At 38.6% G+C, this 26892-nt stretch overlaps 1 protein-coding gene across 7 annotated transcripts in view; it reads left to right on the forward strand.

Moving 5' to 3' along the window:
• Positions 1 to 20165: 20165 nt before the first annotated feature.
• The window catches only part of UBR2 (ubiquitin protein ligase E3 component n-recognin 2), a 96317-nt gene continuing 89590 nt past the window's right edge, over positions 20166 to 26892 (forward strand). For 2 of the 7 annotated variants that reach the window (XM_074348745.1, XM_074348746.1), the window contains exon 1: positions 20176 to 20600. In XM_074348745.1, coding sequence (XP_074204846.1) covers positions 20523 to 20600 — 78 coding nt within the window. In that variant the 5' untranslated portion in view covers positions 20176 to 20522. Of the gene's footprint in view, positions 20601 to 26892 lie in introns of all 7 variants that reach the window. The other 5 variants (XM_074348742.1, XM_074348743.1, XM_045509399.2 and 2 more) reach the window with 4 other exon arrangements.

Consider the following 26892-nt stretch of genomic DNA (forward strand, 5'->3'; position numbering starts at 1 on the left):
GTTTTTTTTAACATTTAACCCATGTTCCCTTTTGCTAACCATTAAAAGCTCATGCTTTCTATGATATTTTTAAATTTCAAAATACAATTTTACAAATTCTAATATCGTGACCACAAATAAAAGAAAAGGTACCACGTATTGCTTTGTTTTCACTGTCCCTTCCCCCAACCTGAGAGCATGTGCCACCCCCATTCCCCTTTCTAGGGCGAATCCTGCTCTGAGACATCTTCCTCATTTCAAGGATGCTGTCTAATTTTCAGATGAGCCTTGCATTCATTTGGGGCTTTTAAATTTAAAATAAATTTTTAAAAGAATTACAAAAATAATACTTGCTCCCTGAACAAAAATCAGAAAATATAGAAAAGCAGAAATAACAAAATCGAGAGCACCAGGTTCGCACCCTCCACAGAATCAGAACTCCAACAGCTGGGGTGTAGCCTCACAGCAGGTATTTCCAACCCTGGCTGCACCTGAGGATCACCTGGGAGTTCTAAGATATACGATGCCCAGCCCCACCCCTAGAGACTGAGATTTAATTGGTCTGGATGCTACCTGGGCATCAGGATTTTTCTAATGCTCCTGAGGTGAATTCTGATGAACACCCAAGACAAGAACCCGTGTTGCAGAGCAGGGTCTCAGACTTTACCGTGCACACCAACCATGTAGCAATCTTGCCAAGATGCAGATTCTGATGGAGTAGGTCTGGAGAGAGGCCCTGGATTCTACATGTCTATGAAACTCCCAGGTAATGCTGATGCAACCAGTCTGCCAAACATACTTTTAATATTCCGGATCCTTAGCTATTTGTAGACAACTATATGTACTTTTTTTATACGTACTTTTTCTTCCTCTAAAAATTCCTACCATCACGTCCTGTTTTATAATCTACTTTTTCAATTCAATGATCCATCACGACCTCCTTTGCATGTTAAAAAAAAAATACATGTCTGCAAGATCATTTTGATTGGCTACATGAGATCCATTTTAAGGATATATGACTATAGGTCACTCAGCACAGTGCTTTTTGGAATGGGGGTTGCAGCTGGTACTATAGTCTGGGAAATTCAACCTCTGCCTCCATTCTAGTGACAGAGATCATTCCCCAAACAATTCTGACATACTGTCCCTCTCTCTCTTCCCAGACCTTGAGAACCACTGATTTAAGAAGTTCCTATTTCGGAGGCATTAGATTTCCAACTGTTTTTCATAACAAACAGCACACTCAAAAAAATTCTGAAAAAAAAAATGATCACATCAATCTAATGAGATAAGTGTTATTACTGTCCCCACTTTACAAATGAGTGGTTCCCCAAGACTGACGTTTGTAAAAATTTGCCCATGAGATTCTGCTATTCATTTGGTTTGAGAATCATCAAAATTCCAATTTAAGTCTTTTGTGCTTATAAGAAGGACAACAGTGTTTCCTGGATAGAACCAAGTGCACAGCACTGGGAACACCCATGGCCCTGCCACATCCCTGTGCAGAGGAGCAAAGCCCCAGACAGAATCACGTGTCTTCCAGGGCCACAGATGAATGGACCAGAGGTGGGAAACCAATGCAAGGTCAGCCAGTGCATGGCCCAGCCCGCAGCTCACAAGGAGCTATGCTATGAAAACTTTTGCTCATCAGATGGGAGGCAGTACCATGAGGCCATAGAAGCCACAGAGGCCCAGAACTCCTGATAAGCAGAAGCTTGGAGAGAAGAGAAGCCATAAGACAGAGAAAAGAAGACAGAGGTAGGCTGGTAGGAACAGAAGTGTGAAAAGCAGAGGCAGAAGGGGGCTGTGTAACCATAATGCCAAGGAGTGGGCAGTCTTCTGCCCAGGTGGGGATACGTCACTGTTCTTTGAGCTCTGGGGCCTGGACCCCATCTGGTCTCTGAGCTGTGTTCTAATTCCAGTGAATTCCAGCTGGGAAACTCCTATAGGTGCCTGCAAAGCCCTGATTCTGACGGGTCAGAAAGAGGCCCTCAGCTTCCATTTAACTCCCAGATAGGCCTGGATTTTACCCCTCTCTCCAAAAGCTCCTATTTAGTGGTATAACTGTCAGTCTCAGAAGGCTTATAGGATAATATTAACAGCAACAGCAGTAGCTCCTATGTAATAAGCCCTTCATGTGGGCCAGACACCATGTTAGAAGACTTATTCTCAATATTTCATTTCACTTTCACATCAGCCTTATGAAGTAGGTACCTTGATGTCCCCTCTTTATAGATAAGCTGACATCCAGAGAGGCTCATTAATTTGACCAATGTCATACAACTAATTAGAACAGAAGTAGGTTTCACACTGTGTCCGTCTGAAGCCAGAGTTTCTGTTCTTGGTCACTTGAGATGTACTGACTCTCTCATCAATTATGACAGTTAAAGGGAGTGTAGCGATGATCTAAGTGCAAAGCCCCATTTAAAAATACGAAGTCATCTTCAAAACACTCCCGTTTCATAGAGCTGTGGACCTTGGAGATTTGTAAAAGTCACCCAGTCACCCTGTTCAGCCACTGATGGTAAAGTAAAGCCACTAGAGGCAGCAACTTCCATTTGCAAACATAGCCAGGAGTTTCTCATTCATAACATACTGAATTCTTTCCAGAATCTTCCACCTCAGCATTTTTCCTGGTGGTAAACTGAAAAGCCATTAGGTCTTGAATCAGACAGCCAAATCAAGCTGGCAGAATGTATCAAACACCATCTTTCATCAGAGAAAGGGGTCCTCAAGTCACCAAACCAACACAGAGCTTTTCTGTTTGTCAGCATGTGGTTCCAGTGGCACAGAGAGGGCCTCATGTATTCCCTCTGGAGAAGTGTCTACAAAGGTGACTAGGGAGACCACGGAACTGTGGGGCCAAGTCTGAGGACTGTGGAGAAAGGAGCAGTAGAAATTCCTTTCACTTTGTCCTCTGTTATCAGGCCCTGCTGAAGAGAAACACAGTCTGTTGAACTCAATTCTTATCCAAACAATACAATTAACTTCCTCCTCCTCCTTTTCCTTTTCCTCCTTTTCCTGCTCCCTGAAGCTTCCAGAAAGTAAATTTTACATCTTTCATTCAGTATTACCTCTGCAGTGCCTGCCGGGACTACAGCTTAACCGGGTGCATCTGCTCAGAGGCAGGCATCACCCTTCAAAGGCTCATCTGACCTAAAGGGATGGTGGAGACCCAATCTGTCCAGGTACAGAACACGGTTATTTTAAAAATTTACTCACCAGATAGTTTCAATGCTGCTAAACGTTCAAAAGCATAAGAGAGAGAACAAGCTTTCAGACTTCGTTTTATAAAACCAGTATGACATTGATACGAAATCCTGAAAAATACAGCAGCCAAAAGAAAACTACAGGCAAATTTCAGTCGTGAATACAGATGTTGTAAGTCTGAAAGATTTGACATTAATTTCTTTTTTTTCCTCAGTCTGAATCTTTATTTTTTAAATTGAAGTACAGTCATTTATAATGTGTATATCTCTGGTGTACAGCACAATCAACATTAATTTCTGATAAAAGTTTCTTAATAGAAATGAGGAATATTTCGGGGGAGGGTATAGCTCAAAGTAGTAGAGTACATGCTTAACACTTTAGTACTCCTCTAAAAAGCAAATAAATAAATAAATAAATAAATAAACAAATAAATAAATCTAATTATCTCCTCCCAAAACCTATAAATAAATAAGTAAATAAATAAAAAGAAATGTAAAAAATAGAAATAAGGAATATTTTCTTAACATAATAAATAAACACAGTCAAACTAAAACCAGTGTCATACTTAATGGAGAAATATTAAAAGACACCCAGTTAATCTAGAAAAAGACAAAGATGCCCACGTTGCCTCTACTATTTCACGGTGTACTGAAGGTGTAAGTCAATGCAACTATAGAAGGGAAAGAAATAGAAAGTGTAAAAATTATTAAGGGAAAGAAAATTTTCATTCTTTGCAGATGTTATGATTGTATACTTTAAAGACTTAAGAGTAAGAAAATGTACTATGGTGTCTAATCGCAAAATAAATGTGCAAAAATGAACAGCTGTTCTATAAGTAAATGACTCAGGCCTGAGAAAATAGAATTCTAAGGGAGCTATGGGAAACATAATCAAACCAATTTGCATTACAGAATCCTCCAAAGGCTCGGGACTTGGTGAAACTAGTTACCTTTAGGGGTTGAAGGAGGGATAAAACAAAGAAAACTGGTTGAAATACTAAAGAGGCAGTTAGAGCCCTAAACACTCTCCCAACTACCTGTCCCACCACAGCAGAAGACTGGAGGTTTAATCTCTGTAAACAGAAAACCTGGGTGAGTGTGGGGAGGGGGGTTCTAATCTGGAGGACATTAGGCACACTTGAGGGCAGGGGTACCAGACAGAAAACAGGATTAAGTGTATGTATTGAATGCTGAAACCTCTGCCCTCTTCTGCCTCTGCTCCTGCCTGCCTTTCACTATCCCACAAGACTGGAGGAGACTTATGTAGGGAATCTGTCCAGTTCACAAGGAAAGACATAAAGATATATCAAGAATTCCTCCCATGAAACCAGCCAGCCAGAACACCCTACAAATCCTTCCTTACACTGTCAAAGCTTCCAATCAGCTTAAATAGGAGCCGATGACCAAAGATCACCAGACATCTGAGGAAAACTTCTAACATGCGGCATAGAAACCAAAATGTGCAAATAGAAAAAGGAACTTGGAGGAAGTGGATTATGCCATTATACAAGGAGGTGAAAACGAAACCAAGCCAAACAAAAACTGTTATTAATATCCTTAGGAAAATGGAAAGCTATTATGATATGGCACCCATAAAATAAATAGAATGCTATAGAGAAAAAAATATGCATCAATAAAAAGAGTGAGAGAGAGCTCTTGGAAATTAGACATAATACCAGAGATTTGTTTTTAATCTACAGAAGGTCTGGAAGATGATGTTAAGAAAACCTCCCAGAGTGCAGAGTACAAAGACCAGGAGATGGAAAATAGGAAAGATAAGAAAATTAGAAGCCTGGTCCAGGAGGTCTAATACCAAAACAATACGCACTCCAGAAAGAGTAAACAGTGAACATAAAAGAGAGGAAATAGTTATAGAAATAATTCAAGAAATTTTCCTAGATCTGGAGACTGTGAGTTTCCAAATTAAAATGATTCAGCACGAAGAATTAAAACAGACCTGTAGTAAGGCATATCATTCTGACATTTCAGAGCAAAGGGAACAAAGAGAAAAATTCCTCCGAATTTCTAGAGAGGAAAATAAAAGACCCACATAAAAGATCAGGGGTAAAAATGGCTTCTAATTTCTCCAAGAGGAAGCTAGAAAGCAACAGAATAATGTCTTCAAAATTCTGAAGTAGAGTGGTTTTCCATCTAGATTACCATGCCTAGCAATACCATTACTCAAGCATGGGAGTAAAACAGACATTTTTTAGATGTTAAAAAATTGACCTCCAAAGCACCCTTCCTTGTGAAGCTATTGAAGGATATGCTTTACCAAAACATGATAGTAAACCAAGAAAAAGAAGATCTAATATCCAAAAACTGGGGCTGTATCACAGGAGAAAGGCCGAGGGAATCCCCAGGACAAATGACAAAGAAAGACAAATATGCATCAGGCTTACAGGCAACAAGTCCAGATTTTTTTTTTTTCAGGAAGATAAAACTGATAACATAGTTAATCTTGAGAAGACATTTATAAATTGGAAAATAATTTGAAGTGAGTTAATGATAAAGACATTAAGAAGAACAACTAAACAGATGTGGTAGGGGGAGGAAGTAGCAGTTATTAACTCCAGGGAAGACAAATATTGAATACTAAGCCACATTACAAATCTCCCATATTTGAAATAATTTGGTGCTGGTTCAAAAATACACAAACAATTATAACAGATTAAAGAGTTCAGGAAAAGTTCCATGTACAAATGAGGATTTAAAATGTGATATGGGTGGCACTTCAATAAATCGTGTTCACTAGTCATTTTGGGCAAAAAAGGTAGATGTTTTTCTTACTCTATTCCCAAGTAAATCCTAGATGGCTTTAAATAGACAAAATAGAGCTATAAAAGGCACTAGATGAAAACATAGATAGTCAGCTTCTAAACATTGTGAGATAACAACTTTTTAATAAAATACAAAATCCAGTAGAATAAAGGAAAATATTAACAACTTTGATTACATAAAAATGTAAAACACTTCTTCAGGGGAAAAAAGCATTAAAAAGTCAAAGGACAAACAAAAATATCAGGGATAATCATTGCAATACATATAACAGCCAGAGAATCATTTTCCTTAATATATAAAGAGTATTAACAAATCAATAAAGACCAACAATCCACTTGACAAATGGGACTAGGGAATTTACTTACAGAAGAACATACTGCTTTATAAACACATAAGATGTGCTAGGACCAGGCAGACTACTGTACATGCAGTGTGGGTCTGTGTTCCACAGGAGGGACCCTCATGCCCTGAGGGGCTCCTTTCTTTTGAGGCAAGCATGAGAATCACCTTATCAATAAAGCACAAGCTTGGACAATGTGCCACCTGGATATGGTGCCAGCCAGAGTTTAGACATAGGGTGAGGCACATGAGGCACTCATCTCTGATGCAAAATTTAAGACGGCACCAACAGACTCAGTAATCAAATTATATTTTTTTCATGTCAAAGTAGTTATTTTATTCAATAGGGGCTATATTTTTGACACAGATTTTAAACCTTAATCTTTTTTTAATTTTTGAAATTAATTTTTATTTATTAAAAAAAATTTTTACAGTCTTTTTATTGAAGTATAGTCAGTTTACAATGTTGTATCAATTTCTGGTGTACATAATGTTTCAGTCATACATATACATACATATGTTCTTTTTCATATTCTTTTTCATTATAGGTTACTATATGATATTGAGTATAGTTCCTTGTGCTATACAATATAAACTTGTTGTTTACTTCAAATTATATTTTAATTAAATATTTTAAAATAAAATTAATGTATAATCCACTAGGACTTGGCATTGCACAATTACTGGTCCTATCTTCATTTAAAATTTTGATCTTTTGATCATCATGGGTTTTTTTGGCAATTAACATTAATTTTTTAAAATATTGCATCAAATATTACTTTCCTTGATTACTGAGATCTGCATGCCCTCTTAATTTTGCATCCAAGCACCCTAGCCTCAGCCCTTTTGCCATTGTTTACTGTGTTCTCTGGGAAAGCCAGCTGCCAGCACCTGGATAAGGGAGTTCAGTTGCAACCCTGCCCACTGGGAGAAGTAGGTGGAGGGAAGCTCCAATTTCTGACTGGCTCATTGTCTAGACTACTTTTGGACAATCCTTGCAGCACAAAGATGTTCACTGAAGCAGTAATCAGATAGGAAAGTGTTGAAAGTACCCTAAATGACCATCAGTAGAAACTAATTTTTTAAAAGGAATTCTATGCATCTGTGAAAAAGAATATGCAAGACACAAAAAGTGAACAAAACCAAGGTCTAGAACAATTCATACAGCATGTCTCCATTTGAATTTTGAAGACATGATACATGATATTAATGATTAATAATGATCATAATTGACAACAAATAATCATTCAGTGCCTTCTGTGTGCCAGACTCATTTAACCCCCCTCAACAGTCTATGAGGTAGATATTACTGTTAATTCTCCCCATTTTACAGATAAGGAAACTAAGATCCAGAGAAATTGGATAACCCTTCCAAGGTCACCCAGTTAGCAACTGGAGGAGCCAGGATTTGGGCACATGGATAGTATATTCATGAATAGTTTATGGAAAGACATAGCCAAAAACCCTTAATGCTGGTTATCTCTGCCCAGTGAGTGTCTAAGTTCTTTTAGATTGTTTGAACTTTCTTTCTACAGTTAGGGTTGCCAGATAAAATACACAACACCCACTTACATCTAAATTCCAGGAAAAAAAAAATTGACCTTTACATTTGAGATATATTTATACCAAAAAAATTATTTGTTGTTTCTCTGAAATTTAAATTGAACTGGATGTTCTGTATATTTATTTGCTAAATCTGAAAACCTACTTATAGTGAGCCTTCATTTTGCAAGGCGAGTTATTCCCTAGGTCCTGCCACCATGAAATATCAGTTCCCCAGCAAAGTGCCATATCTGATAAAGCCAGATAAAACAGGTGACTATTCATAATTAAAGTTACTCGATTAAATTATGACATAGGGAAGATTCAGAAACCACTGTGCCCCTGAAGCTCTGTCTTTCCTTGATTTTTCAACTGAAAAGGGATGTGATACCAACCAGGAGAAAATTCAGGGGCCCCTAAAGATACAGTTTGGCTCTATGTCTGGATGTAGGGGAACTCACCCTGGACCAGGCAGAGACTTTTGCTCTTCAAGCCCCCTGCCACTGAAAAGCAGGCATAGATTTTAATGGGCATGTTGAGCTTGGAGACAGCAGCCCCACCCTTGGGCATTGTGGTATTGTATCAGCATCCGTATAGGGTCTGAACCACACACTGACTCGGAAACCTTACAGAGAGCTGACATGCTGCCTTTCCTCTGGGTCCCTAGCACCGATCATAACAGAAGGTGTGTCTTCTTGGTGGATGGAGGCTGGAGACTCTTTGGGATTCCTGTGGGAGAGGAAGGAATTGGCCTCAGACTTCCTGTCCTGCAGATGCTGAACCCAGTGCTCCCTTTGAATGCCAGTTACCCGCTGCTTATTGAATCCAAAACAACAAATGGACATCAAGTATTTCTGCGTCCCAAGCTGTGCAACGGGAACCGGTCATGTTCAAACAAACGCAAGCTCCATTGTTAAAGAAGAGGAACCCCAGGGATAAGAAAGCCCAGCTCCACCAATGTTCGGCCCTCCTCCCGGCGCTGCAGAGGCCAGGCCTGGGCAAGAGTGCCCCCTGCAGACACCCAGCATCAACATCAAGGAAGCACTGTCTTCCTAGAGCCGCTGCTGGGTGTGGAAGACTCTGCCACCCTCACTTCTAAAACCGCCCTGAGTAGCAGTCATCCCACACCTAGTCTGAGGGGCTGTTTCGAGAGGAAAATGAGGGGTCTCATCCCAGTGCAAGACTAAAGGCAGTCCCATGACATGATCCTGGGCTCTAGAGACAAAACAGAACATTCTCTCATATATTCAAATTTCCTGGAGTGTGAATAATGTTTATACCCTTGGCTTGGCTGCCTGATTCAACTGACCAGCAATTCTGACAAAATTAAATTCTTAATTCCTCTTGTGGCTGCCACTAAATCCCTGGTAAGGAATCCTGCTGGAACAAAGCATCTTGTTCTGACAAGATGAGGGAGGCAGGCAAGTGGACATAAGAACAGAGTGATCACAGAGGGATGAATGCTGTCTTGACAAGAGCAAGGGTCCAAAATATTTAACAACCAATGTGCTATTTTCAACAGCCCTATGAGGTTGGCCTTACTTCTGTGCCTGGAGGTAACACCCTGACCACTGCTGAAAGGTAGATTATTTTCCTTGCTGTCCAGCCCGTCAAGGCCAAAAGACCAAACAATTAATGCTTAATTATGTTATAAAGGCCATTATGGAATTAATTCTCAGGGAGCTTACTTAGAAAGTTGAACAGAAATAGGACATTCCTGATTCTGAATATCTGGTGATGCCACCAATGAAGGGACCTGGTAAGTACAAATAAGGAGTTTTAAACTTACCTTTGATAAAGCACAAGTAAAGGACTGGGGCAAAGAGTGGGAAAACAACTATGAGATGGGAAAAATAACAACTAAACATATGAGTCTAAAATGAAATTTCCCTCTGCTTTTTGGGTTTTACACAATGTGGGCGACCAGTCTGATGATAATTCACTGAGTAATCTGGGACAGGGAACTTATGATTTCACAATTCACCAGAAATATTAAAGTAAGAGTGAAAACCTCTTTTAACCAAATGGTAGGTAAATTATGAACTTACTATCTGGCAATCAAATCATGAAGGTGAGAAGGAGGGAGGCCCCAAGTCATATGAAGAATGTTTGATTGAATTTTCCTTTTCTAGCGTAATTCCTCTGATCTTGTTTCTTTTCACGAGGGCTCCTGCTGGTCAAAGACCAGCCTATGACGTATGCAGGATTATCCTCTCTGTTGGGAAGCAGCATAACCTACAGTATGAAGTGGCTCCTCATGCACCAATTGTGGACAAACTGAACACATAAGAACCTCCCCAACCAGAGAGGGATGTGTAATAGAGAACAGCCACTTACTCTAATTAATAACACTCAATTATCCAGTCTTTGCAGATAGAAGATTGTATAGGTATAAGCTCAGCAATGGAAGGAGTCAACTGCTGTAGCCATTGGCAACAATAAGTAATGGACTGAAACAAATGCCAATAGTAATTGGTGTATGTAGACCCTAGATCACTGGGTATAATTTTTTTTTACAAGGATGCTAGTGTCCTTTTAGCAGTAAAAAGTAAACACACCTACAATGTGTTCTTCTAGTCTACAATGAGTTTGTTTAACTGACTCGACTTGGGAGGCTGGGAATTCTGTTCCTGCAGGTTCTGACAGTGGGTGCCATACTGAATTACTCCACTGACAGTGGGATAAGATAGGACCATTTATCATCCAGGCAAGAGACTAAGTGTCTTCTATGAAAACTCTGACTAGACTAAGAGGAAAGACCTAAATATACTGACATCAGAGGTTTCCCAGCAAAACATCCCAGACAGATCACCCTACAGCAAATTTCACAATTGATAGGTCCTACCCATGCTTTCAGAGCATCTCGTCAGATTTTTAGTCTCCCATTCTTAAAAATGACCCAACAACCACAGATTACAGCCTCTAATATGCGAAACAGAGACCAAAACTAACAGGAAAGAAGGAACCTGGATAAAACAGAAGCTATACAGGAGGGAAGAAAACTCTTCTTCCAGCAACAACAAAACAAAACCAAAAACCACACCTATAATTGCTATCCTAAGAGACACGCTATTGAAACCATAAAATAAGTACCAAGTGTTGTTTAAAGGAGTCAATGAATAAAACTGAATTCCTTAAAATTAAAAATAGAAAGGAGAAGTGAAAAATTCATTAAAAGGACTGAAGAGAAAGTTCAGGAAATCTCCCAGAAAGAAAATCAAAGAGGCAAAGAAATGGAAATAACAGAGAAAAGATACAAGAAATAGAAGACTAGCCCTGGAATTCCAGGCAGAAGGAAAAATAGGAAAGAACATTATTTTTAAAAAAACAAATTCTTTAAAATTTCCCAGGCCTTAAGGGCATGAGTTTTCATACTGAAAGGGCCCACTTAGTGCTCAGCATCAATGAATGGAAATTGACCCACATCGAGTCACATCATTTTCAAAACTCTAGGGATAAAAACAAGATCCTTTAGATTTCCAGACAGAAAGCTGAACAGAAATAAAGAATCAGGGGAGGGCACAGCTCAGTGGTAGAGCACATGCTTAGCATGCTAGAGGTCCTGGGTTGAATCCCCAGTACCTCCATCAAAATAAACATGTAAATAAATAAACCTAATTACCCCCCAAAACAAAAACCAAAAAATAAGCAAAATAAAAAGAAGTAGAGAATCAGAAATAAGAATAAGCAATTTTTACATATACATAGTACTGTTTTTAATATAGCTACAGGATTAAGCAGAATTCTCATAAATTCTATTTATGTTTCCTACTAAAAAGAAAAACTGTAATTAACACAACAATGTAAATTGACTACATTTCAATAAAAAATATTAAAATTAAAAATTAAAACAAAACAAAAAGCTATGTACATTTATATTTGTATGTGTTGCATTATCCCGTATATTCCTGATAGGAGAAAACTAAATTGCTGGGAACTGAATTCATCACTTACAATTTCCTATATCTGATGAATGAAAAAAACTTTTCCACAGACTAACTTCTGGCTTTTGACATTCAGACCTTGTTTCTCTGCCCCTGCTCACCTACGTCCACTGCCAGGCACCATAGCACACTTTCATACCTTGTAACCTCTGACCCTGCACCTTCATGTTACAAACCAGGGTGAGTTAGCACAGTAGAAGGTAGGAATATTCCGATAGCAATTCCTATGGGGATGACTTTTTACAGATGTGACTGCAAACTACATAAATAAATCTAATTAAATCCAAACTGAATGGATCTCTAAGTTACCTACTCTTAGCTGGATCCCAAAACTGCAATTTGAGAGACAGTGTGACAGAAGGAAAGTTGGATGGGAAAGAGACAAGGTATTTAACCAATCACAGTTAAAATACCTTACTTTGCAAATTTTACAGAACTCATGATCATGTGGACACAATGCTAAGGCAAATGAGGGCTCCTGAAGCTTAAGCCTCATTAACTTCACAGGAAATGCGCTGCTGGCTCCAGGCTAACAGAGAGTAGGTCAGAATACTCCATGAGAGATTTCTACAAGATAAAATTTGTAGACACTGGATGTGTCTCAGTATAATGAGAGATTTAGACTATTGGTGGAGAACTGTGGGGATGAACATTCTGGTGAGTTCAGAGAAAACTATGAAAATGAAAAATAAGACAATTATTACTCCATGGAAATTAAAATGTTGTTCAGGAAAAGAAAAGCCATCGTAATTTACTGTATGGCTCAACTATAAATGACTTTTACAGTATAATAACGTAAAGTCTGAAAGTGTGCCTAAATTACAATATAACTACATCGGGAGGATGGGGGAATACAAAGGGTATATAAACATGGCAGGAGGCAGGGGCTGAAAGACTGAAATCCTCATCTTTCATAACAGGAAGTGCGTAAGTGCTGCCTAAAATGGAAAAAAAAATCAAGAAGCAATACAAGGAAGCTATTTTGAGATATAGAAGCAGCTAAAATAATTCAAAGTGATTGCCTCTGAGAAGGCAGAAATCGGGGGAGAGGGACTAGGGATTGCTTTGCTTTTTTTCCTTTTTCTTTTCTTTCTTTTTTTAAAAGAAAATTTCTTTCTTTTTTTTTTTAAAAAGAAGGACATACAAGAAAATGGAAACAGCAGTTGTCTCCAGGAGGGGGAACTTAATGGCTAATGGAAGGGGTTAGGAGGGTGACTTACTTTTCATTACTATTCCCTTTCATAATTTTAGAATTGCAAACCATGTGACAATATTATCTATTGAAAAATAAAATTTTAATTTAAAATATTAATACAAAGTGGAAAAATATAGAATTAATTAAATGAACCCAATTGGCTGTCATCACCATCAGTTATCTCAGTATAAAACAGGGAAGTAGATAACCTTGTCCCCAAGAAAAGCAAGAGTGTGTATCCACAGACTTAACCATAGATGGACCTATGTTGGTGTAACACTTCTAAGATAGAAAGACCTCAGTTCAGTGTTTTGAAACAATTCAAGAACAAAAGTTCTCAATCTTTTTACCCATGGCCTTTAAGAAGAGTCAATTACTTAAGGATCTGTCAAGGAAAAGGGAGACTGGATTTTAGCACTCTATTCCCAAGCTTGGTCACTTTTATTATTAAAGAATAATAATAATAAATTAATTTCCCTAGAAGTCGGTCCCCAGGGGGGAAAACATGGCATGGAAAGAATATGAGACTTGGAGAGGGGAGGGTATAACTCAGTGGTAGAGCATGTGCTTAGCATGCACAAGGCCCTGGGTTCAATCCCCAGTACCTCTATTAAATAAACAAATAAATACATAAACAAACAAACAAACAAACAAATTACCTCCTTCTACCCCCAAAAACTAATAAAATAAAAAAAGAATATGAGCATTGGAGACCTTGGAACTCAGGAAAGAACTGAGTTCAAATGCCAGCACTGCTACTAATCTACGTGACTGAAATGATTAACTGTTTCTACATGTAAAACCATGCAGAAATTCAATGCCTTAAAAATTCAGTGGCTTAAAACCACAATCACTTAGGTCACAATTCTGCAGGTCAGCAATTTAGGCCTGTTCTGCTGGTCTCCTGGGACTCCCTCAAGAGCCTGCAGGTGCCTACAGGTCAGCTAGGTGGCTCTGTTTCCAGGGGCTGGCTGGCTGTTAATCTGTGTACCTGTTTCCCTTCCTGTGCTCTCTAATCCTTCAGCAGGCTAGCCCAAATGTGTTCTCACAGAGAAAGCAGAGGTCCAGAGGAGGGTGGAACTGTGGAAGACCACATCTAGGGATCTATGTATGGCACTCATGTACTGTCACTTCCACCACATTCTGTTATCTAAAGCAAGTCACAAGGCCAGCCCAGATTCAAAGGACAGGAAAATATTCCACTCAAAGACCTGCAGAGTCACATTGCAAAGGAAGTGAATACAGGAAAATCATTAATAAGGGCCATAAAGCTGAATCATTCTACCACAGTGACTTTGGGCAAGTTACTTTATCTTCATGACCCTCAGTTTCATCATGTTAACTGAAAATAATAACATCTATCTGAAAAGGTTTTAGTAAAGAACAGAAGTAATAGAATGGCTACTATCACTAGTGAGCATAACATCTATTAGTTTATCAGAAAAATTTCTGTCATAAAGCTGTGGTTTTTTTATTCTTCTTGATCCATTTCAAGTCTATTTCAGCCTCAGTGCCTTTGCACTTGCTATTTCCTTTGTCTACCGTGTGCTTGTCCCAGATCGTCACGTGGCTAGTTCTTTCTTTTCACTCAGGGTTCAGCACAATTCTCCCCTCCTCAGATATGCCTCCCTGACCACTCTATCTGATGACTGCCCTCTTACTGTGAAGAGACACCAGACATACCTTTTTCTTCACACACACACACAGAGAAAATGCCATGGGAGGACGTAGTGGGAGGGTAGCCACTTGAAAGCCAAGGAGAGAGGCCTCACCAGAAACCAACCCTGCCAATCCATTGATCTTAGGCTTCTAGACTCCAGACTGTGATAAAATAAATTTCTGTTATTTAAGCCACCCAGTCTGTGGTATTCTGTAAGGCAGCCCAAGCAGTCTAATATAGGGTCCCACACCTCTGACAGATTTTCTTTCTTTTGGGCTGCTCAGTCTCTCTGGAGAAGACTCTCTAAACTCCTGCCTGGGAGGTGTAAGCCAGCCACAGGTATGCTCAGAATCAAGGGGGAGAAATACACTGGGGTGAACCTGTTTAGTGTATAGACTTTGAACCAGTGCCCTAGTATTCAGTACAGCATCCCTGTCCTTAGTTGTGTCTGATGTCTCCCAGTACAAAGACCCTAAGGAGCAGCCTCTTCAGAGGAGAAACTTCCAGTCTTCTTCCAGGTTGGGAGATGAGGTGATCTAACTGCTTGTTATACAGATTTTCAAACAACATTCTTGTGTTTAGCACCATCCTCACCCACTTTCAGAGTAACATGGTGCTTTATTTTTCCAAGCCTTCTGGAGTTCTGGATATACAGTAGCTTGAGTCTGGGTTGCTCTACTGCTGGCTTGGGTCTCAGCATTCTCTGATTGCTAAGTCATTTACTTCTCATCTATTTGCTGCCCACCTTCCAAAAGTTTGGCACTGCCATCCCCACACCTACTCTTTCTTCTTCTCCTCAAACTCCCTCTTTACTGTCATTAGGTTCAATATGCTATGTCTAAGTTGGAGCTTAGGTTTTAATGCCCACATGGGAACATAAGACAAGATCTTGGGTCCAAGAAACATGAATTGAAAGTGAGATCCTCATGTCAAGCCAGAGCTTTCAAAGAAATGTAACATCAGTGAAAGGACAGACTAGAAAAAAACTCACTGACTGCAGAGGAAAATGACAAAGAAGCTTTTAAACATGATTCTGTGTAGGAAAAAGACCTCTCCCTTAAGAATTTGTAACTAAGGACAATGCAATGCCACACAAATAAATTAATACTATTAGGGAAACCCAAGCCAAGAAACTGACATAAAATTTGGTCCTGGGTATGTGATACTCCTAGGGAGCCTGGTCCCAAGTATATAATATTCCTAGAACACCTAGCTTTGTAGAAGCAAATGGAAAACTCCTTTGAAGGTACATGCTCTTAACACAAGCTTCTCAAGATTCCCATGGCTAATGCTAAATGAAAATGATCTCAAATTTGATAATCACAAAGCACAAGGGAAACAATCATTTGTTCGTCAGCACACAAACGAAAAGATTCAATTTCCAAGGTCTTTATAAGTACAATCTACTGACCACTACTGAATAAGCATTTTCCTAAGTATTAAAGATATAAAAGAAAGATTCAGAACCATAAATAAGACATTATGAAAGATGACGAGGAATCTTTGAAAATGAATTAAATATAATTTCTAGAATGAGAAAGAAGTCATTAAAAATACAAACTCAATAGATAGTTAATATCCATTGAGGCCTGCACAGGTCCCACCCTGTCCATGGTTTAAGGTTGCTATCTGCTTCATAAAGCAAGGTAGAGGGTTTGTCTCCTAGGAAGACAAAATCATCTTCTCCTCTGATAAAGCCTGTCACGTAGTTGGCTTTGGCATCTTCCAGGAAAAGGAGTTCAGGGATTGAGGTCTCATGCATCTAGGTTTTCATTTGAGATAGAGAAGGCAGTGGTTATAATCAGAACGTCCTGAGTAGGGTATAGTGACCTCCAGAGCTTGTCATTATTAACCCAGCCTGGGCTTTATGACGGTCATAGAAGTGGATTCCTTAATAATAATAAGATAATAATAATTTCCAAAAAATCATTAATATTAGATTAGACACAGCTGAAGAGAGAATTTGCATAAGATAAGATATATCCAGAATGCAACATAGACAATCAAAAATATGGGAAAATGAAAAAGAGATTAAAGTCATGGAGAATAGAAAAGGAAGTCAAACGGAAGTTCTGAAAAGAGGAAATAAAGAGAATGGAAGGATGGTAGTATTTGAAGAAATAATGGCTTTGGAGAATTACTTGACCATATATCCTACTCCACAAAGCAAATGTCATCAAATACTGAAGAATCTATATCATACAGACTCTGTTCTCTGCCCACAATATAATACAATGAGAAATTAGTAACAAAAGATAGCAATGTCAGAAGTGGCCAGCTTGGCAGAGTAGGAAGACCTTGAGCTCGAGCTCACCTCCTCCCATGGGCACAGCAAAATTACAAAAAAAGAGCAACTATTGATAAGAAAGATCAGAAGACCAACAGAAAAGATCTTCTACAACTAAGGATATAAAGAAGGAACCACACAAGACAGGTAGGAGGGGCAGAGATGTGATACATAGAGTCAATACCCATACCCCTGAGTGGGTGACCCACAAACAAGAGAATAATCACAACTGCAGACTCTCCTCAAGGAGCAATGGATCCATGTCCCACATCGTTCCCCAGCACAGGGGTCCTGTACTGGGAAGATGAGTTCCTAGAATGTTTGGCTTTGAAGGCAAGCAGGGCTTACTTCCTGGAGAACCAGAGGCTATGAGAAATAGAGACTCCACTCCTAAAGGTGCACACAAAAATCTCACACTCTGGGACCCAGGACAGAAGCAGTAATTGGAAGGAAACCTGGGTCAGACCCACCTGCTGATCTTGATGAGTCTCCTGAAGAGGCAAGAGGCACATGGAACTCACCCTAAGGACACAGACACTGGTGACAGCCATTTTGGGGAGCTCATTCAATGACTCTGGTGCTGGCAAGCGCCATTTTGGGGAATGCAAATCAAAACTACGCTGAGATATCACCTGTCGAAACAGCTATTATCAAAAAAACAATAAATAACAGGTGTTGGTAAGAATGTGGGGAAAAGCAAACCCTCATGCACTGTTTGTGGGAATGTAAATTGGTGCAGCCACTATGGAAATCAGTATGGAGATTCCTCAAAAAATTAAAAACAGGACTACCATATGATCCAGAAATTCCATTCCTCAGGATTTACCCGAAGAAAATGAAAACACTAACCAGAAAATATATATGCACCCCTATGTTCATTGCAGCATTATTTACCATAGCCAAGATATAGAAGCAACCTAAGCACCTATCAAGAGATGAATGGATAAAGATGTGGTTACATATATACAATGGAATATTAGCCATAAAAAAGAATGAAATCTTGCCATTTGTGACAACATGGGTGGACCTAGAGGGTATTATACTAAGAAAAATGCCAGATAGTGAAAAAATACTGTATGATTTCACTTATATGTGGAATTTAAAGAACAAAACAAATGAACAAATATAACAAAACAGAAATAGTGTTATAGGTACAGAGAGCAAACAGGTGGTTGCCAGAGGTGAGGGAATAGGGGGAGGAAAGACATAGGTGAGGGAGATTAAGAGGTATAAATGCCCAGTTGCAAAATAAATGTCATGAATATGAAAAGTTAAAAAAATAGATTACTGTGCTATACACATTTGAAAATTTAAAAAAAATACTCCATGGATCAAAGAAGAAATCAAAATAAATTAGAAAATACTTAGAAATAAATGATAATGAAAACACTACACACCAAAATTTGTGTAATATAATTAAAGCAGTATATAATGGAAATGTATTGCATTAATAAATCTATGATCCTTAAAGTTGGCCCCCAGGCCCACAGAATGACCGAGGAACTTGACAGAAATGCAATTTTTAGTCTCCATCCAAAACCCATTAAATCAGTAATTCTGAGAGTGGGGTTCAGAAATCTGTATTACATCAAGATCTCTAGGTAATTCTGATGCATGCGCAAATCTGAACACTACTACCTTAGATGTACTTACTGAAAAAGAGAGAAAGGTTAATAGCAAACATCCAACTCAAAAATTTAGTAAAAGGAACATTAAAATCAACCCAGAAATAATAGAAGGAATAAAATAATGACGTTAAGAGCAAGAATTTTCAGGGCATGGGGTTATAGCTCAGTGGTAGAGTATATGCTCGGCATGCACAAGATCCTGGGTTCAATCCCCAGTGCCTCCATCAGAGAAGGAAGAAAAAGACCTCAAAATACAAGAAAATAATTTTTTTTGAAGAGCAAAATTTTTCTTTACAATGTATTTTAATGGCTTTAACTCTACATTAGGACCCTTAAAGAGGCATTATCTTTGCTTCTGGGTTATAACAGCCCCCGTTTTCCTCCAGGTTGAATCTGACTAGCGAGAGTATCAACGCAAGGAAGTTGAGCAAAGAAGAAAGTAACATACAGAAGAACATTTCAAGATGTCTCATTCTCGATGTCCATGCAGATATATGTATACAATTCTTTTTCTGGACAGAATCATAAGAAAAGTATTAAAAATGCTTTTCTTTGGGAGGAGGGACTTGGGATAAGGTGAGAGGCACAGTTTTAATTTTTCCCTTTAAAAATCTTTCCGTTGAGTTTGAATTTCTAATCTTATACATATATTATTTTTATTTTTAAAAGTGGTAACAAAGCTTATTTGGGCTGTGAGATTAAGGGTAATTTTTATTTCCTTAAAAAAAACTTGGTTAATATTATAGTATTGTTAACAACAATAACAACAACAAAAACATGTCCCAAACCTGGACTGGATCAGAACTTTTTTTGCCTAATGTAATCCACAATCTCTGTATGGGAATAAATTAGCACACTTAATAAAACGAGAAAGCAATTTTCTAATAAACTCTAAAGGAACTGAAGACTTGTTCTAAGAAACCCACGCACCTAACTGTTATTCAGGAGTCTCATTACTTCTATCCAAACATAATTTTCTTTTGAATCTAGTCTAACAAAGATTATCTATTTCTATAAACTGTCCCTATCAAGAGTAAATTTTTGTTCCCTTTTCCTGTGCAGCTAGATTCGTAATAAACTTTAATAAATGGTCACAACTAGCTCAGTTGGAAACGTTTCCTTTAACAGCATTTTAACGTGTTTTTAAACCTTCAAAAACCTGGGAAATGTACACCTCCGTTACCAGTGTAGAGAATGAGAGTTTGATGGATGACAGGGCCATAGAACTATAGGGATAGAATGCAACTCATCCGTTCTACAAGTATGTGAGTGCGTACATATGCCAGGCTTTGAAAAGTACTCGCGTTCTACCACATACCAGGCAGCGTTCTAGGCTCTGAGGATACAACGAACAAACGGTGTTGAGGGAATAAAAACTACGGTACCCCACAGTATCTCGCGCTTCTGCCTCTTCTCAGGTAGGTGCTTCTCGCCACTAGTCTCTTCCCATGATTCTACCGGTACAGAAAAGCCCCACCCACTTATATGCCATTTGCCAATTCACTTTGAAGGAGATGGACTACAACTCCCACAATGCCAATGGTGGAAGAACTCCTTATAAGGGCTCCACCTTTTCCCCGGCGGTGCGGAGGATGACTACAGTTCCCAGAGTGCTCTGCTTCCTCTTCTGGGTGTTACTGCCCCTTTCCCGGTGCAGGACGCGGTAGAAGCGGGCAAGAGTGCCAGGCCCTGGGTTCTCCTTGTCTGTCCCCGGGGCAGGGACGAGGCGGTGATTTGACTCTTGGGCGGAGAGCCCGGGAGGGAGAGCAGGGGGCGCCGTCCCTCCTGTCGGGCTCACCTCACGCTACTCTCCGTCTTCTCTGCCCGCGGCCGCCTGGACGGCTCCGGACCGCCCGCCCGGGGCAGAGGTGGCGGTCTCGGCCGCCGGGGCTGTGGCGAGGCCGCGGCCCTCGGGACGGCGGTAGCGGCGTCAGCGCTGGGGAGGCGAGGGAGGGAAGATGGCGTCGGAGCTGGAGCCCGAGGTGCAGGCCATCGACCGGAGTTTGCTGGAATGTTCGGCTGAGGAGACCGCGGGGGTGAGTGCCGGGACCCGGACGGGGACGTCCGGCGGTCGCAGGCCGCGCCCCGGGGGAGGAACTGGCTCCTGGAATTCCCGGAGCGGCCGGGCCCAGACTTGGGGTGATGACCGCCCCAGCCCCTCAGGCCTCGCCTTGTGGGTAGCGGCCCGGGGAGGCCCCAGATCTTGCCCTCTTCTCTCTTTATCCACAAATAGCCCGCAGTGCTGCTGGGTGCACCAGCCACCTTAACGTTCCCTTATTCTTTTTTCCCTCCTTTCCACCACACACCCAGTAAGCCCCTAATACAAGGGCCTTTGCCCTTTATGCCAGCTCTTGGAAGAAAGGAGGGGAAGACGCTTCCTGGTTCTTTGGGTACTTTATCTTCCTGATTCCTTTTTCCGGAGCTAAGCGGAGCCTTACTTTCTCCACTGAAACCTGCTACCTTACTTTGTTTCTGGGACTGCCCTAGGCACTAAAGGATGCAAACGACACTGTTGTGTCTCTTTACCTATTTCTGTGCATTTTTGCACTGGTTTGGTCAGTCGACAACATTGGTCAATGTGCCGAAGTTAGTGTCTTGACACGTTTACTGGGTGTGAGAAAGTAGTAGTGGAGACTGGGAGATTTAAAAAATAATTTTTCTAGGAGTTAGGGGTAGTTGGATGAAGGACAAATATTATATAACTTTGAGAGAGCAGCTCTCAATAAATAGAAGCTAATAATCTGAGAGTTGGTCACAGCATACTGGGAGCAGCTATGCCCCAAACTTAAAGCACTCAAACCCAGTATTGTACTGAAACTGTAGTATGAATATGCTCGTATAAGTAGCAGAGTTGTAAAATGATTAATAAACTCGTTGGCATCTTTCCTTAAGAAGGACTGGAAACAGCCATTGGAACAGGTTGTCCACAATGATTATGAATGGGCCAGAACGGCTTAGGCCCCACCTCTAAGGCCTCCAATTTAAAAAGCTGCTAGGAAGGGAGTGACCTTTGAACACAAGTCAACAATCTGAATGTTATGAACAAAATTTTACGGACACTGTGGGGCTGTTGGTTAGTCAGGAGTTATTGGGGATGAATTGAAGAGGACCCTAAAGTCATAGCAGAAATAAATGGCAGGAGTAGAGGTGAAAAGTATAAAATACGTGTTGAATAATGAATCTGTTTATTTGCTTTTAAACCAACTTGTTTAATCTATTTCTGTTTTCAGTTTACTTTCTGCTTAGTATTTCAACAACCCAAGAATTTTCCCCATTTACCTTTCACCTATCAAGAGCTTGAAAAAGAAAATGAAAGCAGTATTAAAGTAAATAGTAAAATAGTAATGTCAGCTATTTCCTGTGCATGTCATCCTATCAGTATCATTTTCATATCTAATGTGTTATTTGCCTCAAAAATTGTTTTCTTTAGTCCCCCCAAATTTTGTGTCTGTTGACCCAGTAATATAGAGTAACACAGCAATACTCTATTTTCCCAAATCTAAAAGTGTCAGTTATCAAGTGATTAGAGCTGCTCCAATTTATTGAGGCTTCTGAGGAAACTAGTTAAGAAACCATTGCTACAGACCAATGTTCCTAGTTCTTATGCAGTGAAATTCTCTAGCAGGTGTAGTGGCGGAAAATAAGGGAAATGGGATAAAAATGTATTACTTGGACTTAATTTTTGAGTTTGCGAAGATCACAGTCAGAGCTACATTTTAGTTTTGCTCTGTTTACTTTTCAATGGCTTTCTGAACAATAAGATGAAAAAAAATTTAGTCTGAAGGCCAACAAAATTTCTTAAAGAAGATTTAAACTCATTAAAATAGAAGATTCTTCCAGCAGTATAATTTGGACTTACTTTGTGAGGGGTTTGTTGTCGCTATTTGGGTAAAACAGAATAACACTTTACTATTCTTAAAGATTAGGCTCCAGCCAGCCTTTTATCACAGATTAAAAATTAATAAAGTTTTCTCAGGTTGAAGTAAACTTTAGAGAGAGAAAGCAAGTAAAGCAGTTATTGCAGGCTTTAGACCTCTGTTACTGGTGACTTGTTGGGATCACATCCATCTAAAATTACTTAATAAGCACTAGTGTCATCTTTCCCACACTTTATTTACACGCTTGCTTTTCTTACTTGTGTTATGAGGGAGAAGGACTTTTTGTGATTCCCATCTACCCTAACTAGAATGCCTAAATAAAAAAAATATAATACTTGCTTCAATAATTGTAAGTTTATGATGATAAAAGTGGCCCTTGTTCTAGTTTTCTCTTTTCCTTGGTACAGGTATGATTTTTCTCAACTCTTCTTGAGTTTATCTGCATTTCATGCTCCACAGATTTGATTGTATGTTCCAATGGATGATTATGATTTAAGAAGTACATATATTGTTTTTGCCCCAAGTATAAAAGAAATACATCCTCATTTTGGAAGTTTTATGTAGTTTTATATTTATATTGGTTATTCTTTGCTTTAAAATATTCAACAGTTTTACATATAATTCACATATCTTACAATTCAATTCACTGGTTTTTATTATATTCACAGAGTTGTGCAACCATCACCACAGTCAATTTTAGAACATTTTCATCACCCCAAAAAAGAAATCGTATACTTATTAGCAGTCACTCCCCATTTTCCCCTGACCTCCCAAACTCTAGGAAACTGCTAACCTTTTTTTTTTCTTTTTTTAGTATTTATTTTACATTGTTTTTGTGGGGGGAGGTAATTAGGTTTGTTTTTATTAATTTACTTTTTTTAAAAACCAGGACGTTTTTTTCAACCCAGGACCTCATGCATGCTAAGCATGCACTCTACCACTGAGTTATACCCTCCCTGCTCTGCTAACCTATTTTTTGTCTCCATAGATTTGTCTATTCTGAAAATTTAATATAATATGTTGTCTTTTGTGACTGGCTTCTTCCACTTAGCATGTTTTCAGGGTTCATCCATGATGTAGCTTATGTCATCAATACTTCATTCTTTTTTATTGCCAAATGCTATTCCATTACATGGAATGGAATAGACCATGTTTTATTTATCCATTCATCAGTTGACGAATATTTGGGTTGTTTCCACTTTTTAGGTACTACGAATTGTGCTACTCTGAACATTTGTGTATGGTTTTTTGTGAGGACATAAAGTTTTCATTTCTTTTGGGCATATACCCAGGAGTGGAATTGCTGGGTCAGGAATTGCTAAACTGAAGTGGCTGCATCATTTTACCAGTGGATATGAAGGTTTCAGTGGGTTTCTCCACATCCTTGCCAATACTTGTTAATTGTCTGTCTTTTTTATTATAGCCATTCTATTGGGTATCAAGTGGTATCGCATTGTAGTTTTGATTTGTATTTGCCTCATGACACATGATGTTCAACATCTTTTCATGAGCTTATTGGCTTTTTATATATCTTCTTTGGAAGTGTCAATTTAGATCTTTTGGTTATTTTAAAATTAGATTCTTTTGTCTTTTATATTTGAGTTTCTACATTATTTTGATTTGTGAATGCTTCTACTTCATTTCTGTAACTCTTAATATGATTTGTTTAAAATTTTTCTTGGCTCTAAATTTTTCTTAATATAGTCTCAAAAGCTCTATTTCAGCATTAGCAATTGTTTTAGATTGTTGTTTTATAATTAACGTACATGTTGGTTATCCTTGTTTGAAAGCAAAATCAAATATGGTTAAAGAATATAATTTTAATTTGGTGTAAAATAATAATTAGATTCTGTGATAAAAGGCTAACCCCTAGGGATTCTTTCATTTTTGTGTTTATTATACTTGCTCTCTATCCCAAGGCTGAACTTTAGCTTTCAAAAAAGGAGAGCTCCTGGAAACATTGTCGTAATGTATTTACTGTAATGGAATGAGTTGACAATTTCTCTACTTCCCTTGTGGAGAACTTCTCATAAGGTAGTGCTTATTACTGGTGTGCACATTGGTGTGACAGCCACAAGTGTCTGAAATAAGGACAAATTAACATGCAGCCAAATTAGAGATCTCAGTAATTCTTCATGTTGAAGAAACAGTTACAGTTAGCTTATGTTGGTGAGAACTAATACGAAAAGCTATAGATTTTATTCTTTTGAGAAATATGTGAGCCAGTATTCCGAAAGGCAGCCAGAAATTTTTTCCTCCTGCTCATTTTCTCTTCACAATTTTTTCTTGAAACCTATACTGTTGTCAGTCACTAATTCAGTATCTCTGGTATAGAATTCTCATGTAAAGATATTTTGCTGTATTATTAAGTGTTAAAATTTAATAAAATTAAAATGCCTGTAATAGAGCCCAAATCTGTTAGGTAGTTTTAAATTTGGAGCATAGACCTGCCTTACTTGAACCAGATTTTTGTATCTTGTCAATAATTTATAATAATATATGATAAAAAGATATTTAGAATGAAATACCTGTTTTACTAATATTTAAATAAGTTGGCTGATTTTTTTCTTAATGAGAAGCTGATTTTTTTGTTTAAGAAATCTATGAGCAGACTTGACCTGTCAGTGTTGTTGAAGCCACAGACAACATAACTTTTTTTTTTAGAAAGCATCACCTTTTATCTTCCTTGGATTAAAACTCTGTAAGAATCTTAAGAGAAATGAGAACATAAAATATAAGAAAAACAAAAAATTGCTTTTAAAATAAGACCTTTAAATGTGTTGTAAGTTAAAACTGAAGCATAGTTTTCTAGGATCATGTAGGTGATCATGTAGGTGATCATGTAGGTGAATCTTAATACTTAATTTTTCACCCATGAACAGTAAATTGCTTAGGGTAATTTGACTGCCTTCATTTCATATTTTGGAATAGGGCTACTGACAATGGGTGAAAAACCCTTGGATGTGGCCCCAGAAAGTGTTTTCTAGCTCAAGAGAATTAGATTCTGGTTTGCTTTTTGGGTGACTCTGCCTTTTACTATTGACAGACTTTTTTTTTTTAACCCATCCTTTTTATAATTAGTGAACTTTGTGTGTGTGTGTATAATTTTTTTTAGAGTCACTTTTTTTGGAGAGAATCCTTAAACCCATGGGATTGTACTGTTGTTTTAAGAGTAATTTAGTCTCTTTTCTACTTGCATAAAGCAAACACAACAAAATTAGTTAAATTTGAAAAGGATTGTTTCACTTCAGTGGTGAAAACTTTTTTACTGTTTTCAGTTATAAGCTTCTTAATTTATAAACAGCCCCTTAATTTATAAACAGAAGTTTTACATTTTTAGAAAAAGTTCTCTGAAAAATTGACTGGAAAGTTAATATATTCCACATCATGAATATTTAAAATTTCTCTCTATATATTATTTTTCAGAGGACAGAAGGGGGCTGAAGATTGTAAAAGTAATAGTTAAAATGAGGACCTTGTATGGTGTTAGATTTCACTTGAACATAAACTCTTTTAACAAGGATGCAATTTGAAACTTAGGTTGTAATCTATAGGTAAACATTGGACCTATGAGTTAGTAGTTGAGTTAACTGCATTTTTGTAAAAGTGAGTTGTTTCATGTTTTATCATTTGACATTTTTACTTTTTTTAGAGCCAAAATGAGTCAGTTGTAATTACACAAAGAAGTATGGAGGACAAATAAACATATAAATGGAATTGGCATGGGAGGCCATAAATGTCAGGGAAAAGTCTTAAGACTTAAGGAAATAGAAAGGGAAGAGGAGGAGGTTTGAAGGATACCTTATTTAGGGCTTATTTGGTTTGGTTTTTAAAGACTGCAGGCCTAGATCTGCCTTATTTCTGCTTAAATTAAAGCCAAGTGGAGCATCTTTCTGTAATGTCAGTGTTACGTGACAGTCAGTAGTATTAACATATTTGTAGTCATTGTGGGCATTCAGCCCACTGGGGCTTAGTTCTGTTTCAGACCTGGCGGGGTATGGGAACAGGAAGTGGTGGGAAATGAGCTGAGAAGGCATCTTAGAGAAAGTGAAACAGAAACTAAAATCTGAAGAATGAGTAGAAAATAACCCTGTTTAGCAGAGAGAGGAGCAGTGCAGGTCAGGAGGAGACTGGAGAGTAGGATACAAGGCAAAGGACCCTGTAAACCACGTCAGGGTACGTGACTTGTTCCTGAATAGAAGGGGGAAGCTGAATGACATGATCAGATTGGCATTTTGCAAGAATCATTCTGGTAGCGAGATTGGAAAATGGACTGTAGAGGGACAAGACTAGTGGGGATTACCAGTTAGGACATGGCACTAATCCTTGTAAAAGACAGGAGTGAGGAGTTTAGACTAGGGTGGTGAAGGTAGTGCCAGTGGAGATGAACAGAAAGAAATGGATGGATCCAATAGATACTAAGGAGGCCTGATAATAAGACATAATGATT

This window comes from Camelus bactrianus, chromosome 20, assembly GCF_048773025.1.
Source record: "Camelus bactrianus isolate YW-2024 breed Bactrian camel chromosome 20, ASM4877302v1, whole genome shotgun sequence".
In the NCBI taxonomy this organism is placed as follows: domain Eukaryota; kingdom Metazoa; phylum Chordata; class Mammalia; order Artiodactyla; family Camelidae; genus Camelus; species Camelus bactrianus.